Source organism: Centruroides sculpturatus, unplaced genomic scaffold, assembly GCF_000671375.1.
Source record: "Centruroides sculpturatus isolate CEXI.00-Female unplaced genomic scaffold, Cexi_2.0 scaffold1363, whole genome shotgun sequence".
In the NCBI taxonomy this organism is placed as follows: Eukaryota; Metazoa; Arthropoda; class Arachnida; order Scorpiones; family Buthidae; genus Centruroides; species Centruroides sculpturatus.
Window position 1 is genome coordinate 146,881 of NW_019385541.1, and position 15,546 is coordinate 162,426.

General features: G+C 50.4%; 3 protein-coding genes across 6 annotated transcripts in view; 2 read left to right on the forward strand and 1 right to left on the reverse strand.

The window, feature by feature from the left end:
* LOC111639953 overlaps positions 1-3,567 on the reverse strand; it is a 29,282-nt gene extending 25,715 nt beyond the window's left edge. Inside the window, exons 1-6 of the mRNA XM_023385932.1 lie at positions 3,433-3,567; positions 2,757-2,835; positions 1,143-1,208; positions 830-1,060; positions 697-762; positions 372-591 (exon numbers count right to left, since the gene is read on the reverse strand). Coding sequence (XP_023241700.1) covers positions 372-591; positions 697-762; positions 830-1,060; positions 1,143-1,208; positions 2,757-2,795 — 622 coding nt within the window. The 5' untranslated portion in view covers positions 2,796-2,835; positions 3,433-3,567. The remainder of the gene's footprint in view (positions 1-371; positions 592-696; positions 763-829; positions 1,061-1,142; positions 1,209-2,756; positions 2,836-3,432) is intronic.
* Positions 3,530-5,206, forward strand: LOC111639950. Of its 3 annotated transcripts, XM_023385915.1 has the most exons (5): positions 3,530-3,885; positions 3,948-4,004; positions 4,376-4,540; positions 4,602-4,710; positions 4,775-5,206. In XM_023385915.1, the coding sequence occupies exons 1-5, from the start codon at positions 3,681-3,683 to the stop codon at positions 5,043-5,045; spliced, it is 807 nt and encodes a 268-aa protein (XP_023241683.1). In that variant the 5' UTR covers positions 3,530-3,680; the 3' UTR covers positions 5,046-5,206. The 3 variants fall into 3 exon arrangements, with proteins under 3 accessions (XP_023241683.1, XP_023241681.1, XP_023241684.1); XM_023385913.1 differs by having other exon boundaries at positions 4,376-4,544; positions 4,602-5,127; XM_023385916.1 differs by lacking the exon at positions 3,948-4,004 and having other exon boundaries at positions 4,376-4,544; positions 4,602-5,127.
* A 5,482-nt stretch (positions 5,207-10,688) lies between these two features.
* Positions 10,689-15,309, forward strand: LOC111639956 (heparan sulfate 2-O-sulfotransferase pipe-like). 2 transcript variants are annotated; one of them, XM_023385935.1, is made up of 9 exons: positions 10,689-10,815; positions 12,579-12,664; positions 13,707-13,801; positions 13,870-14,072; positions 14,149-14,228; positions 14,365-14,506; positions 14,579-14,688; positions 14,763-14,923; positions 14,999-15,309. In XM_023385935.1, the coding sequence occupies exons 2-9, from the start codon at positions 12,609-12,611 to the stop codon at positions 15,154-15,156; spliced, it is 1,005 nt and encodes a 334-aa protein (XP_023241703.1). In that variant the 5' UTR covers positions 10,689-10,815; positions 12,579-12,608; the 3' UTR covers positions 15,157-15,309. The 2 variants fall into 2 exon arrangements, with proteins under 2 accessions (XP_023241703.1, XP_023241702.1); XM_023385934.1 differs by lacking the exon at positions 10,689-10,815 and adding an exon at positions 11,174-12,512.
* The last annotated feature ends 237 nt before the right edge of the window (positions 15,310-15,546 follow it).

Consider the following 15,546-nt stretch of genomic DNA (forward strand, 5'->3'; position numbering starts at 1 on the left):
ATTCGGCTGCCGCTAGAAATACTCGTACTTAATACTTATCGAGCTTTTTTTTGCTCGGATAAAACAAGCTTCTTGTTCCGGTTCCGGTTGCCATTCGTCTTCCTCCGTTCTATTCGCGGAAAGATTCGCTGGCTATTATTAACCGCCGGGTGGAAACTCTTAAGGTACGCGCGCTAGACTTTTCGGGGCAGAAAACAATTTACGGCGGAAAAGCAATTACAGAAAGAAAGCGGGATAATTCTCAGCTTCTGCCTAAATCGAAAATAAAGAAACTGTACGAAACGAGAGGAATTTTTCCATCAATTAAGAAAGAATCGTGGCCCGCGTTAAAGTATTGGAGCGAAAAGCGGTAAAATATAAAGGCCACTCACCACCTCCGTTTTCGAAAACCAGATAGGGAAACCTCCAGACGTTGCCGATTCCGACCGATACTCCCAAACAAGACAGGAAGAAATCCCACTTTCCTTTCCAACAACCACGAGCCTCTTCTTTTCCTTCCGTCTTCGCCCAAAACGTCCGGAAGTAACGTCGAACGGCGTGGCCCACCTTCCGTTTTCTTTCGTCTTCTCTCTTCCTCCACCGGTTATCGGGCTGAACGGAGTACGAGCGTGTAAGCCAAGGTACGAGGTGGAACCAAACCCGCGAAAAGGGCCGTCGGATGCGAAAAAAAGGAGAAAAGAGGGATCGGGAACTTACTTCCGAATTCCGCGCTTCCGTTTGGTTTTCTTCCGGGAGCGGTTCTCTCGTCACGGGGACGATCTCCTGAAGGAAAAACAGCCGCGTTAAGCGAAAGGAAGAGAAAGGTCCTGGAATCGATGGCTGATCCTACTTCTTCCGGCGTTTCCTCTTTCCCGCTTCCGTCCGCTAAGCCTTTTCTTTTCTTCTTTTTTCGTTTCTTCCCGGTTTCTTCCGTTTCCTTTCGTTCGAATAACCAAACGATTATCGTTTTGTCCGGGCCACCGCTCAAAGAACACAAAAAGGGGCGCCAATTTACCGGGAAGCGGGCTTGGAAGGCCTCCGTCTTCTCGGTCTCTTCTTCGCCGACGTCCTCTCGAAAAACCTGATCGGAAAGTGACGGAAACTAGAAACCCCCGGCCACTTCCGCATTCCTCCCGGAAGGGAGGAAGGAAACAATACTTTACCTCGAGCATTTCTTCTCGCTTTACCGCCGTCTTCCCGTTTGCTTCCGCTCGACCTTCTTCTTCGTCCTGAAAGCAAAACGCCTTTCTTAATTAATAAGAAAATAATAATAATAAACGTAACGATTTACTTCTTACGGCCGCCTTCCCGACAACGAAAAACGAACTCTTCCCCGATGTAGCAATTTTAGATCGTTCCCGCTTTCTCCTATACCTCGTTAATTGAAAATTGCCTTTGGATTACCGGGAATAGGACGAAATCGATTTCAAGTTACCCGGGGTAGCTACAAAGGGAATTGAAGTTACCCTTAACACCGAAACAATACATGTTTGATAATCAGACGTTTTGGTCACTGTTTTACGCGTTATGTATCGAGGCGCGCTTTGGACGCGGCACGTTTCGTGCGTTTTATTCGATAAACGTAAAAACGTATTACACAATTTTAGTTAAACTGAGAAAGAGTAATGCCGACGACACGGGGTTAACTCGAGTAGGAATAAATTTTTCAATCTATTGCTATTCGAGAATCATTTCGAATTACCCTCGGAAGTAGTTCCGACCCGATTTCGTGTCTTTACACCCCTCTTTCGGCGCCCAAAATTACCGGCGATGGGTTACGGGTAGTGTCGAAACGAATAGAATATTCGGCCTCGGGCCGAATACCGAATATTCGGCCAAATTATTCGGCTCGATTAACGCGCGTACGAAAACTGGCGCGTTAATTCTTGATATTTGTAGCGGACAGACAAGAGCGTCGTGGCAGTATGCCATAAATGACGATATCAAATGTGGATAGCAACGAAATGACCTACACGTGTAAATAACGGAAAAAGAACAGAGAAGGACAGCGAAGTGAAAATAAATATGAAATTGAGTCGATAACATAATCGAACGAGTCGAGGCAGCTTATTGGCACAAAACTCGCGGCCGTCAATGCCAAACAATTGTTGTCATAGACTTCGGAAAGCTAAATGCTTGTAAGGAAAGTCACTTAGCGTGCACGGGCGAAAGCCCGGGACCGTTCGGGTTACCGAGCTGCCTGGAATCAGTGAAATCGTAACTGCGACTTATACCGACGCCCTATCTGTCTCTTTCCACCGTTATCACCAAGCTACGAGTCACGTAATTGTAAAATGGGAAATCTACGACGGAAAAGTGACGAATCGAAAGTATGGTGAGAGCGTATTGTGATGTATGCACAGGCATACGTGGATTAAAGCGATAGACAAAAGAGAAAGGAAAGAGCAAAGACGAGAGCTTAAAAAGGATAGGTAAGGTCAGAGCCTCGGATGTGCGAGGATTCTCCAACGATAGAGGTGTACGTGTGCTGATCTTTGTAATTATAAATTGTGAATGCGTGTGACTAATATTATTTTCTTTTTTATTTTGTGCATGTTACAAGTTATAAATAAATATAAACAAACAACACTAACCCGATAACATTAAATCCAAATACCAAAATGATTAATTTACTGTGTTATTCTTATTATTTCTTACTCCCGTTTTTAGGTATTCGATATTCGGCCGAATAGCGAAAAATAGGCCGAATACCGAATAGTAACCGAATATTCGTTACATGACAAGTTACGGGGTAGAAGAAGGAGACAAGGTCTTACCTGCTGGATCATATCCGTTTCTTCTTCCGATTCGTCCATGACACTTTCTATCGTTTCCGTCGAATATTCGTCGATAGATCTAAGACGAAACCGACATCCTTCAGAGCCGCAACCGATATTTCCGCCCCGTCCGACTGGAAAACTATTTAATCGCGTCCGTTTCGGCATTAGAGTTCCCCCCACAACGGTTTCCTTCCTCTTCCGAGTTGGACAAACTCGGTCGTGAACGGAAAAACAGACTTTTCCGGGAAGAATGCGACTTTCGGGCACCGAGTGGCGTAGAAATTAAGCGCCGAATTTCCACTCGGAAAACTCGAAGAATCGAACGGCGGCGCCAATTTCCTCCCGAGACGGTAAATTTTACGGCAAGTCGCAGTGTTTAGTCGTCGGCCTCCCGAAATAAACCCGTGGATCCGTAAAATAGGGAAAGTCGCCTCTCGGCTTTGATCCTTCCGTTGGAAAGCGAGGAACTGGACGTCTAGGGGGAAAGGAAAAGAGGCACCAGCGCAAAAGCTCGGTCGGGTCCAACGGCTAAACAAGTTAGACAAGGGCGCGAGAAACGTCCGTACACTCCGTCTCTTTCGAGCTTCTCCGTCGATTTTAATGGCAAGGGCCTAACTTTTAACGGGATAATCTCCCTTCGGGAGGCCGAAGTCCGTCCGTCTGCCCCTCTTACCCGAAAACGGCCAAAGTCGCCTTCTGTATTTCTTCGTTCGATTCTTTTCCGTCGAACGGCGTCCAACCTTCGTTCGAAAGGAGGAACAAATTTCGAAATTCGAATCGCGTCCGTCGTTAGCGCAGATCGCAGGTGGCGCTTTATTCCGAGAATGAAATTCGAAAGAAGTTTGTTCTTTCCGTTTCGATATTCTCCGTCTACTTTGTCCGTTCTCGCTACCGCAGGAATCGATCGGTCGTCGGAGAAATATGAGCATTCTCGTTCTTCTTCCGTTTCTCTTCTATTTCTCGTTCTGCGGGGAAAACGTCGTCTCCGGCTTTTCCTTCTACGCCACCACCCCCGCCCGGGAGGGGGACCTTCTCTTCCCGGCCTCGAACGAGTGGCAAGAAAGCCGAGGAAGGCCCTTCTCCATCCGGGAACCGTCCCGTCCTCCACTGAGAAGAACGACGAAAGGTGGGTCCGTTCGGAATCTAGACTTTCGTTTCCGGTTTGTTTAAGACTCGGACTTTTCGCAGGGTTTGCGGCCGGAGGGCCTTGTCCGCCCGGCTTCCGATCGCACCGCCGTCTGTGCCGTGAGTACCGTCTTTCGTCTTCCGTCCACCCTCTCCGGTCTACGCCGGCCCGAATTTGCCCCTTCGTCCGACTCGGCCGCCGGAGCCGGAAACGGACGGGGTCGGGGGGTCCGGTGACGAAAGACCCGCTCTTTGGTTATAGGCGGGATATCCTCCGGACGACGAACCGACGGACCGCGAGGGGAACGAATTCCGTCGGACGGACCGAACGCCAAATACAGAGGGGCAAAGTCGGCGCCGAGTATAACCCCGGCGAAAGACGGGGAGGAGACGGAGGAGAAATTTTGTTTGTCGTTTGGGAAGAAAAAGAACGACGACGTCCTCTACGTCCTTATTCGTTCGTTAATCTTACCGTTTAACGATATTCGCAGAGGCCTGTCCGCCGGGAGAATTTTCGGAGTTCGAAGAGAGCCGAAAATGTTTTCCTTGTCCGCCCGACACCTACGCTCCGAAATACGCCTCCACCCGCTGCATTCCCTGTCCTCCGGGTTCCGGCACGTGGAGCCAGAGTAGTACCGCTCTCCGGAGTTGTCGAGGTAAGTGCGTCCGGCGGTCCTTCCGTCGGATTCTTCAATTTCTTTCTCTTCCCTCCCGCAGGCGGCCTCGTCGTCTGGTTGGCCGAAAGTCGGCTGAGACCTTCCAACCCGCGGCAGAAGATTTTGACGTTCTTCTCCCTGGCACTCTCGCTCCTCCTGTTTCTGGTGGCGTGAGTATGGTGGCGGGCCGGGCTAAACCGCCACGATCTCCGCAAAAGCATTTCCTTTCTTCAGAGCGGCGACTCTTCTTTGGGGAAGAAGAAGGACCGACGGCGGAGCCTTTTGGAGAAGAGGAAAGAGGTACCGGGACCGGGCCACTTCTAAGGGAAAGACCGTTCTGGACTACGGAAGATACCTGGCCCACCGCGGATCGGGAACGAAACCCACGGACGACGATGGGATTCGTTCGGCGGAAAAGAAAGAAAAAAAGAAAATTTGGCGGAAATTAAAAGAGCGGGCGGAGAGAGAATGGCCCAGACAAAAGGCGACGGTGGATTTAAATTGAAGACGATCGAATGGCGTCTTTCTTCTTGGCGTTACCGAGGCCGACGAAAGAAAGAAATGCCTTCTGCCGCCACAAATTTCTTCCCACATCCATTGGGACCGAGACTTTTTCTCTTTAAAAATTAAAAAGTAATTCTCGCCATGTTTTTTTTCTTCTTGTAATTTTCGATTCCGTTTAACGGGTTTTGGCGGGTTACCGAGGTGGAAGGGCGGATGTCGGCGGCCGATTAGAAAAAGGTCTTTGGGAACATAGAATTACTTGGAACGAAAGGTCTACGTTGGATGGCCGTCGTGGCGGGGAGAGACCCACCGACCCAGTGGCCGGCGAAGCCGGGGATGGAAGGACCCGTATTATTTTCCCGCGCGATTAAATCGTCTCCAATGCGCGCGTGAGACGTGGCCATTTAAAATATTCGAATATTTTTATTATTAATTTAATTACGACGAGAGGAGAAAATCACCCGGATTTGTCTGCCGCCGTTTTTATCCACGCCACGTAAAGAACGTATTTTAATCCGGGACATTACTCGGACCTACGGCGTTGCCGCCCGAATCCGCAATCGGGCCCGGCTCCCAATTATCGAGTGGCAAATTTCGGCTTCCGACGGGCGAAAGTCGAAAACCTTTGTTTGAACGTTTGTTCCGGATATCCGCATCAAATAAACGCTAGGCGAAACGACTACGTAAGTACGATATCCATTATTTTTAGTGTTTTACCCGCACGTTTTCTACGAGAAATGGGGATTATTGGAAGCTTTTCGCCGAAAAATATACTATTCGAGAGTACGTACGACCAATGATCAATTCGTTCATTTCTTACTCTTTTAGATGTAGAATTTACACCACCAATTTAATCCTACGCTTTCTCCTAGGTATTTTTTCCACAAAATAAAACAAATACGAATTATATGTACTGTACTGTATTTTAATTAGATGAGCCATAACGCTCTGTAAATAATGAGCTTTTTTAGATTGTTCTTCCGATTGGATGATAGAACGCCACGTGGTCACCGACGTGGCTATCATTACCATCTCAAATCGATAACACGTTTCTTCTATAGCTAATATTTCCGCAAAATAAGTAGCCTGTACTTTCCGTCGGAACACAAAACGAATATAACCAAAATTTTGTCTGGATTGGACAAAGATTGCGGGAGTTATAAGGAATTCACATACGCACACGCCACGACTTTTATATTATAATTAGCTGTTACCCGCCACTCGGCCCGCGCGGATTTTGCCAGCAAACCCCATTTATATTCAGTATTTCAACCACCGTAGTAATTGTTACATAACACCTACCGCCGAGAACCGAACCAACTGTTTTCTAGAACGTTTACGATCCTTCTATAATCGAACCGATACGCGATAACAAATTGGAATTTAAAACGGTTCGAACGTTTGGTTAAAACATGGAAATATATGAAAATATTTATAACAATGTCCGAAATGTTATCAATTTAATACACCTAAGTACTCGATGGAGACTAAACGTAGTTAAAAAGAAAGAATCGCATCTAAAATAGTATGGTAGAAGCCGTTCTTCGGGTTAAGCCTTAATCCTTTCCTTCTCCCCCGCGGGGGAATTTCGAAAAATCCCTTCACAGAACCGCAAGATAATTGATAAAATCCACGAAATCAATGAGATAAAATTAAGTAATATTACATCTAAATAACACTAAGTACTCGCGTGACATCACTTCCACAGGACTACGTACAGAAAAATAAATACACAATAATCTTAGTAAACAGCAGTAAATACAATGCAGATTCCACACGTAACCTCGTAATTGTGGATAAAATGCGCAAAATTTGAAGTTAAATAAAGTTCGCGTGTAACAACGTATTCGCGTGTGAAGTAGTAATTACAAAGCTAACACTATAAGTAGACAGTCTTTAAGTCAAAGTCAGTGTTAGCGGTAGATCAGTTGGCTTGTGATCCGATTGATCTTTTTTGCAAGTCTTTTAAAGGCAGAGAATATCTGTTGGTTGGTCCAGATGTTTGAGAGGTGGCACGGCCAAGCTATGTTCAATTCCTGCAAGAGTAGTCGCAGTTGAGTTCTTTCTATTTGGGTCATCACACAATCAAAATGTAGTGTTGAGATCCATCCGCAATCATACGGGTTGGGCACTGATCTGATGTTCTGTTTAAAAATCTGGCAAGGTACGCAGCAAATTTTCCGTGATTTGTAAATAATTGAGTTGTGTAGTAATCGGGAGTAAACTATTTTATTTTAAAGAAGCTTTATAAGTCGGGGACAAATTGAAACGTGATACTTCGGTTACTATCATTCCAACGATGTCGCCAATGGTTAATAGCTTCCTCCCATAGTAAGCGTCGCAAAGTGATATGACTGATTTTATCGTAGGAAAAAGGAATGGTGGAGCCTTTGCAAAAGAGTCAGCCTGTCACTGTCCGCGAGTCCCCGATGGAATCTAACCCAAGAAACACCGATATTACATGTTGAGTTTCTGATCGAATTCCTTATTTCCACTGCCAAAGGACGAAGCTTAGTGCTACGGATAATGTTAAGGGCAGAGAGTGAATCTGTGTACATTTGAATATCATAATGTGGTAAATTATTAAGAGGAGATAGACAGTAGAGAAGGGTAGGATCCCTCCGAACGGCGTACAGTACGTTTGGTTACAGTACCCTCCGCGTTCGATGTCGGCGAGCAGTTTTTAGACTGCCAGGCCGTAGTTTCCCGAAGGATGTAAAAGAAAACCCGAGGGTAGCGAATGCCGACGGTTCGGAGCCGCCACGAATAGCTAAGAGTAGAAGTTAGTGCCAAATGGCCGATAGTAGGAAGACTTATACTACTTAATGCTAACGAAACTGAAGGCCACGGCGAATCTTAATACTACTTAACAGACAGACAGCGCGAGAAAACAAACGAATACAACGACAAACTAGACGAGACGAACGGACGGACGAAAGTCGAGACCGAATACGGAAAGCTTAGGGGCAGGAGGCCCCTATTAACTTATACGAACTTCCGTTCGAAACCGGAATTTTTGTATTTCCATTCAAAAATTTTTACCGAAAGGAGTAAGATAACGACCGGCACGACTCTGTTTCTAACGGGAAAAGTACGACGTACGGGGAAGGTGGAGAGGATTTTAAACGAAATACATTTAAAATACAGTACTATTAAAATTGCAGCCCGCGTCAAATAAATAATTGCCGATCTTTTTTCCGGTTTAGAAAGACTGCGGAGAGACTGGCTTCACCGTCTTCCAACTTGCCTACCCGTATTTATACGCAGCGCTTTTTCTTAATTCTATTCGGGAAGAGATATCCCGAGGAACATCTTTATTAACTTCCTTCGAGTCCGCAGACCGATCCGTCGGTCGTCTATCGGCAGACGTAAAATGCCGGTTCTTTCCATTTCTTCTCGTTGCCGTAAGGCTCGAAAATTATGCAAACGAAACGAAATGCCGCGTCTTACATTTGTGGGATTAATTGGCAAAAGCCGACCCATGTAAAATTATTGTCGGTAGTAAATAATCCCAAGAAAAACATCCGAGGCGTAAAAAATGACGACAATTTGACAGTGGAGTACCGCGGGTGTCAGCCGCCGGGGTGGGAGGAAAATTTCGCCCCCCCTTATTTAGGTACTTCAATTTAAAAGGCTAAAATTCAGTTTTGTCACAGAACTAGCGATAAAAAATTCCGTGCCAGCGCAGCGACCCGATTAAAATAGTTCTATGGGATATTAGTGGTGTATATATACGTATAAGAAGAAAAAACAAACGGTCAACGGGTTACGCAGGATTTCGTCGGACGAAAGAATTACTAGTTCACCCGGACGGCCAGCCGATTCCCGGACTGTCCGGACGATAGCGCTATCGTAGCCGCGACGCCAGTATAGATTAGGATGTTTCAAATTTTTACAAGATATTATTAATATTTATTGCGAAATTTCGCCGCCCCCGCTACGGTACGCCACCGCAATTTGAACGACGGTGGCATTTCTTTTCTGACCAGCCGGCGTAGAAAACAATAATGTCCAGCGCCCGGCTTATCTTTACCGAAGAAAAACTAAGAAAACGTTTAACGTCGTCCAAATTGTCATTATTTTTTTGTTCGGATACCAATTGTTTTTGCTTAATAATTATATTATTACTTGGCCACGTAAGACGATGACGTATGTACGGTACAGTAATATTTCCCAGTAACATTTCGAATAAAATTCATTGGTTTACGCGCAATTTTTTCTTCGTAAGCATAAAGTTAAGCCGTAAAAGTAAAAGAAGTCTTGGCCAAATCCCGGCCAACTTTGACCTACGGAGCGGAAAGTTTGGCCGGCGCCTCACCCGTAACCGGAAAGGCCGGAGTTTTCTCTACCGTCGCCCGACGAAGAAAAAGGAGGAGAAGAAAATACGACTTTTCTGACAAGTTTCGCGCTTTTCCACGGCTTATATTTCAACCACCGCCGTTTACAAAATCTTCAAATTTCGTACGCTACGTAAGAAAACAATTATCTTTCGAATTTAGACGTTTGGGGGGCGGAGAAATCGGCAACTCCCATTCCCGTATATATAGTCGGTCTCTGACTTTTCTTACTAGACCGGGAGTCGCTACCGCCGCTGCGCGTGCCAACCGTCGAACGGAAAGAAGTAAGTGTCGGGAACTTACTTTTTATTTGTTTACTCCAGCTTCGGCCCACTCTACGTACACTCGTCGTCGGCCGCTTCGTACTTTTCCTCCGTATCTCGCTTTCTCTAGCCGGAGACGTAAACCGACGGTAGGTGTTAAATCGCCAGTCGTCCCCCGTTAACTCTATCCCACATCTCCCGGATTTTCGCGCAGTTGACCTTAGTCTTTTCTCGGCTATTCTCCCGGCCACCCACCGGTGGAAGTTCGAGTCCGTTAGTTTTCCATCCGGTCCACTCGGTCGCGCCTAAACGTCGTCGGCATTCGGTCTCGAAGGCGGCCAATCTCTTTTCTTCCCGCTATATACACTTGACTTATAAATTACAATCGAACGGGCGCCGGGCCAACGCCTCTTTCGGGACGTCCAAAATTAGCATTTTCTGCAGAATTAACTGCGGAACGAGTGCAGACGAAAGGAGGTTTATCGATTCCCGAAATTCCGGCCACAAAATTCCGATACAAACCACAAAACAAAAACGGTTTACGTAATAAACCGTACTGTTTTCCGGATCGAAAGACTCTCCGCCCCCACCGGGAAACCGGAAAGCCGGAGGTAAGAATACTTCTTCTCTTCCCCCTCCCAACGCCACCGGCGATAGTTCCTTCCGGACTGGCGGAGGAAAGAGTCGGCGTTCCGGAAAGGAAAGATCGGCCACCGCGTAAACCGGCGAAAAAGTCGGGACCACCTTCCGTCCGCCGAAAAAACGCCACGGGCGGACGGAGGGAATGGCCGCGGATTTTTCCCTTCGACTTTCCCGCCAAACCGGGAAGGGCGCGATCCCAACCGGACGTTTCCCTCCGCTAAGGAAAAGGCGGGTAGAAGCGTTCCACAGAAATTGAAATTGGCGGGTAAAGGGGGAGAATGGAAAAGTCGTCGGTCGTTTTAAACCGGTGGGAAGGAAAGTTGCCGCCGCCGCCGCCGCGCCGGTCGACACTCCCGGAGAAGACGTCGGCGCGCGTGGAGCCGACGGCGGTCGACAGGTGGCGCGACGACTCCCGGCGGCTGGGTGGTCGGCGCGGAAAGGGAAATCCGTGGGAGAACCGGTTCCGCCCTTGCACGGGCCGAGTGCCACCGTTCTTCTTCCCGCTGCGCATCCAGCCACGGGCCGTCGGGTAAGTAGCTGACCACCGACCCACCGCTTCGTCTTCCCTTTTTCCCGCCGGGAGGGGCCCTCCTCCGGGGGAGGCGGAGGTCCACGCGCGCGGTTAATTAGGCGCGGCGAGGACCGGTTATTCCGCCGTCCGTGGCCTACTTTGGCCCGTCCTTTACCTCCCGACCGCCGACGCTAAATTGCCCTTCGTTCCTTTCTCCTTCGGCCGGCGCCCGTGCTTTACGCGTAAAAATTATTAGCCGCGGCCTAACTTTAGATCGAGCCGGAGCGCGCGTTACGTATTCCGTCTCCGGACTCGTCCGCCACTTTTCCTCGCCGGCGGAAAGGACGGCCCTTCGGACGAAAGGGGAGGATCCTTCTCTCGCGTCTCGGGGCCGCTGGGGAAAGAGAAAGGGTCGGGGTCGTCCTTTCGCTTAAAACGGGCGACGGGCGGAGGGAGGAGTCGGAACCGTCGGTCGGCTTTCCGCCTTCTCCTTGTCCCTTATTTCGTCCTTTCCGTCCTTTTCCGAAATTTCCTTCCGGTGGAAATGGAGAAAATCTTTTCGGTCGTGTCTCCCGGCAGATGCGGCGTGGCCCCGGGCCGCTTTTCTTTTCGGAAGACGGCCTCCGACTCTCCTTCTTTCCGGACGGCAATTCCCGAGAGCCGAGAGTAATTAACCAATTAAGAGGCGAAGCGTCGAGAGAATTACGTGGCCCGGGTCGGTCCGGCCTTTAGTCCTATCGAAAATCCGTTTCTTCCCGCTAGTCGGGGCGAAAGAGGGCCCCGACCACCGGGAATCCGGCCTCCACCCGCGTCCAAACCATTTACCCACTACGACGTCACTTTCTTCCGGAACGTTTTCCGCCCCGTTCTTTCCGGCGGCGGAAGTCGAGCGAAGGACCGACCCGACTTCCGCTTCTTCCGCCAGAGACGGGTTTCCGACCCTTTTCCAGGGGACTAGGTCGGTCCCCGACTCGGCCCGGCGGATAAAACTTACCGACGCCCACGGCGGGCGTAGGGCGAGCGCGTCCGACATCTACGTGGGCGAGATCCGGTTTTCGATAGAAAGTCCTCCGGGGAGGCCAACATTCCGCCCCGTGGCGGTCCGGTACCGTTATTCCGCAATTCCGGCGTTCGACCCTTCCCTCTCCGTCTTTTTCCGGGCCAAACGCCTTCTTTCCGGCGAAGGAAGAAATCCTCCGGCCTTTTCTTCGTTTTCATAAATTTAGTGGCGACCACCCTTTTTCGGTTTCTTCGCACCGGCGCAAACAATTATGAGAAAGGTTTGCGATGTAGGGAAACTTTAAATACCGTAACGGAAACAGTTAATTTAGCTTTCCTTCCGAATGCCTGGTTTTCCGTAACACGTAAATCCGTAGGGAGATAATTGCGGCTTTACGCTGGTAAGAAAGACATTTTCTTTTCGTTCCGATCTTAACTTCAGGGCGAAAAAAGGCGCGATAAACCCGGAGTAAATGTCGGGGAGTGTCTGCCAGAAATCGCAGGGCGCATTTCGTTCGCCACTTGTTCCCCTCCGCCGACCCCGTTTCTCCCCGTCCGGACGGGAGAAAACGAAAAGCGCGGTTCGTCGCCACCCGTTTTGCTGGTTGCCGCGAAAAAATCGCCGGTCCGACCCGGTTAGAGACTGCGCCGCAGACGGGTTCCGCCGCGTCACCTCCGGTCGGGATGCCGACGCCGTCGGTGGACCGAGACGCCAGGTGAGACGGTTTCCGTGGCGGCTGTGGCCCGCGCCGTCCGCTCGAAAACGATTTCGTCTTTTTCAGGAGATCGTCGTTTCCGGATCCCAACTTCCGATGGGGAAGACGTCGCCCGGGGGAAGAGAGTCGACCGCTCGAGGTTCCTGGTCCCGGTGAGTGCCCTGTCCCGCCTCCCCTCGCCACCGGAAGGCGTTTTTCGTTTCTTCTTCCTCCCGCCCACCGGGCAAACGAAGGTTCCTCGGTCTCGGCCGACCAACGGACTTCTTTTTTGCCGGGAAAGAAAGGAGGAGGAGGACGACCTTTCGGGCGGATTTTCCCTTGGAATCCGGGAGGCGGCGGCGGCGGCGGTCCGACCGGTCTCTAATCTCTTTTTATCTTACGAAAACAAAATAAAAAGGGAAATTCGCGCGTAATTGTCCTAATCCGCTCCTTCCGCCCCACGCCGCCGGCCTGCGGAAAACCCTCCCTTTCCTCCGTCGCGCGTATTTCGGAAGCCGTCCGCCGCCTCTCCCTTTTCTCTTTCGAAAAAATTTCTCCTTCCCCGCGGAAATTTAATCGGTCTCGCGTCCGGCTTCTCTTCCTTCTTCTTCCCGGAAACTTCCGCTTCCGCCTTTCCGTCGGAATGTACGCGGACGGATTCGAAGGAAAGACGGTCGTCGGCACCGAATTTCTCTCGCGCCACCACCCGGACGGCGGGTCGTCGACCCGCTCCGAAAACCGCTTTTCTGCCGTCGACGTTCGATAACCTTCCCAGACGACGTTCCGCGCCGCGCCGTGTTTTCTGGCCCGGTGGGACGGCGCGTGGAAGGGGAGAGAGGGTGGGGAGGCTGCCCGTCGGCCCGACCCCCCCGGGGAGGTCGTCGATAGCCGCTGCGTTTCCCACCGGCCGACCACCACTCTCCGCTCCTCGTTGGGCGCTAAAGAGCCGTCGCGCTCCTATTAATAGTCTGGGTGGCCGGGCACTTGGCTTCGGTCCTTTGTTATAAATACGTGCGGTGTCGACGGTCGGTACGTGACCGGGACTCGCGCCGACCGAGAAGGAGGACGTCCTCGATGGTTAACAGATGTGGACCGTCGAAAAAGAAAAACAAAAGAGGTCGTCGTCGGGTCCGACGCTCCGCGCGTTAATCGCCTTTCCCCGCCGTCAGCCGGACGGGTGGGAACTTTTCTAACAGCGCCGTTTATGTCTTTCAGGTTGGCCACCGGAATTTTTCTGGCCGGCGCGTCGTTGTACGCCATCTTCACCTTGGCCACTCTACCCGTTTACCGGTCGGACGGCCACGGACCGCGTAAGTCCTCCTTCCTATTCTCGTCCGCGGGTTTCCTTCCTTTTTAAACTAACCGTATCTGTCGACAGTGGGCGGTTGCGACTGTCCCCCGGACCCGGGAACCGGCGGGGAGGAGATCCGCCCGGACGGGGGCAGACTGTTGTACAACCGGGTGCCCAAGTGCGCCAGCACCACCCTCTACACGCTGATGAGGAAGCTGTCCGTCCTCAACCGCTACGTCCACTACAACTCCAAGGTGTACGACAAGAAGATGATCGACCCGTCCGAACAGGTAAGTAGTCCGACTCCCCTCTCGCGGCTGCCGGGCCACACGGGCCAAACTCAACTTTCCGCTACGTTTTTGCCAGAGTAGATTCGTCCGCCGAGTGGCCGACACTCCGGCCCCCTGCAGTTTCGACAGACACATCTTCTTCGTCAACTTCACCAGGTGAGTCGTCCTCTTTTCTCGGGATTAAATAGAAAGGCCGCCACTGGCGCCACCCGGTAATCCTTTTTCCCTGTCCGACGTTTAAATCGGACGCCGGCGGCTTCCGAGGTGGTGGTATTAACGTTTCCGTTTGCAGGTTCGGACGATCGCCTCCCGTCTACATCAACCTGATCAGGGATCCGGTGGAGAGGATCATCTCGTCTTACTACTATCGGCGTCTGGCGGCCAGGAACAGTCGAGGGAAAACCGCCAAACCCAGCAGCTACTGGCTGAATAAAGTACGGTCCCGTCTCTTTCCCTTTTATGCAAATTACGCCAAACGGTGGAAAAAATTAAATTTCGTTCGGTAGAAATTCAGGCACTGCGTGGCCAACGCCGATCCCGAGTGCAGTTTCGTCGACGGCCAAAGTTACGGAGTTCTCCTCTTACCCTACTTCTGCGGACAGGACCAGAGATGCCTGTAAGTGGCCTCTTTCCAAAGTTCTGGCGCTCTTTTCTTTCCTTCCGTCTAATTTTTAGCTTCGACCGGCGCAGGATTCTCAACCACCCTTGGGCTCTGCGCGCGGCCAAGAGCAACATGGAAAGGTACTACGCGGTGGTGGGCGTGGTGGAAGAGATGAACGTCACTCTCCGGGTCCTGGAGGCTTCTCTGCCCGTCTTCTTCAAGGGAGCCTGGGAAGTGTACCACAACTTGAGTAAGTAGGGCGGGCCGGCTAATTTCTACGGCCGCGGTCTCCTTAAAAAGCCTAAAAATATAAACTCCGCCGCAGGCGTGCGCAAGAACCAGAATCGACAGAAGGAGCACGTGTCCGAGGATCTGAAGGCGGCCCTGAGGGCCAACCTGACGTCGGAGTACGAGTTGTACCACTTCGCGGTCCAGCGTCTGTACGCGCAGTACCGTCGACTGCAACTTAACCCGGCCACGTGAGCCACCGGAGGGAAACGTGGGACGTCATTGCCGGCGACGACGCCTTTCCCTCCCGCTTCCGCAGAATCCGACCGACGTCGTCTGCCTACATTAGGAAAGCGGCGTTTTAATTTATATTTTGCACCCGAATAAATTCTATTTTCTACGTTGTTACGCGCTTGTCTTTTATTAAAGCTTTCGTCGGACGGCGTGGTTAAAAAGTATTCTCTTTCCGAGGAAGGTCGAATATTTCTATTTTCATTCCGAGTGTTCTGGACGGAGAACGGGCTTTCTTGCCCAGTAACGGTGGAAGGAGTGGCGCGGGTGAAAAAGAAAGAACGTCAACGACCAGATCCGTCGACCGACATTCCCGTAATTAATGGAGAATCGGTTATAAAAAAAGTAAGTATT

Coding starts and splice junctions, on each gene's coding strand:
- LOC111639950 (XM_023385913.1), top strand. CDS start 3,681: ATGAGCATTCTCGTTCTTCTTCCGTTTCTCTTCTATTTCTCGTTCTGC. Junction 3,886..3,947: donor ACTGAGAAGAACGACGAAAG/GTGGGTCCGTTC, acceptor GACTTTTCGCAG/GGTTTGCGGCCGGAGGGCCT. Junction 4,005..4,375: donor ATCGCACCGCCGTCTGTGCC/GTGAGTACCGTC, acceptor CGATATTCGCAG/AGGCCTGTCCGCCGGGAGAA.
- LOC111639956 (XM_023385934.1), top strand. CDS start 12,270: ATGTCGGGGAGTGTCTGCCAGAAATCGCAGGGCGCATTTCGTTCGCCA. Junction 12,665..13,706: donor GCTCGAGGTTCCTGGTCCCG/GTGAGTGCCCTG, acceptor TATGTCTTTCAG/GTTGGCCACCGGAATTTTTC. Junction 14,073..14,148: donor TGATCGACCCGTCCGAACAG/GTAAGTAGTCCG, acceptor CGTTTTTGCCAG/AGTAGATTCGTCCGCCGAGT.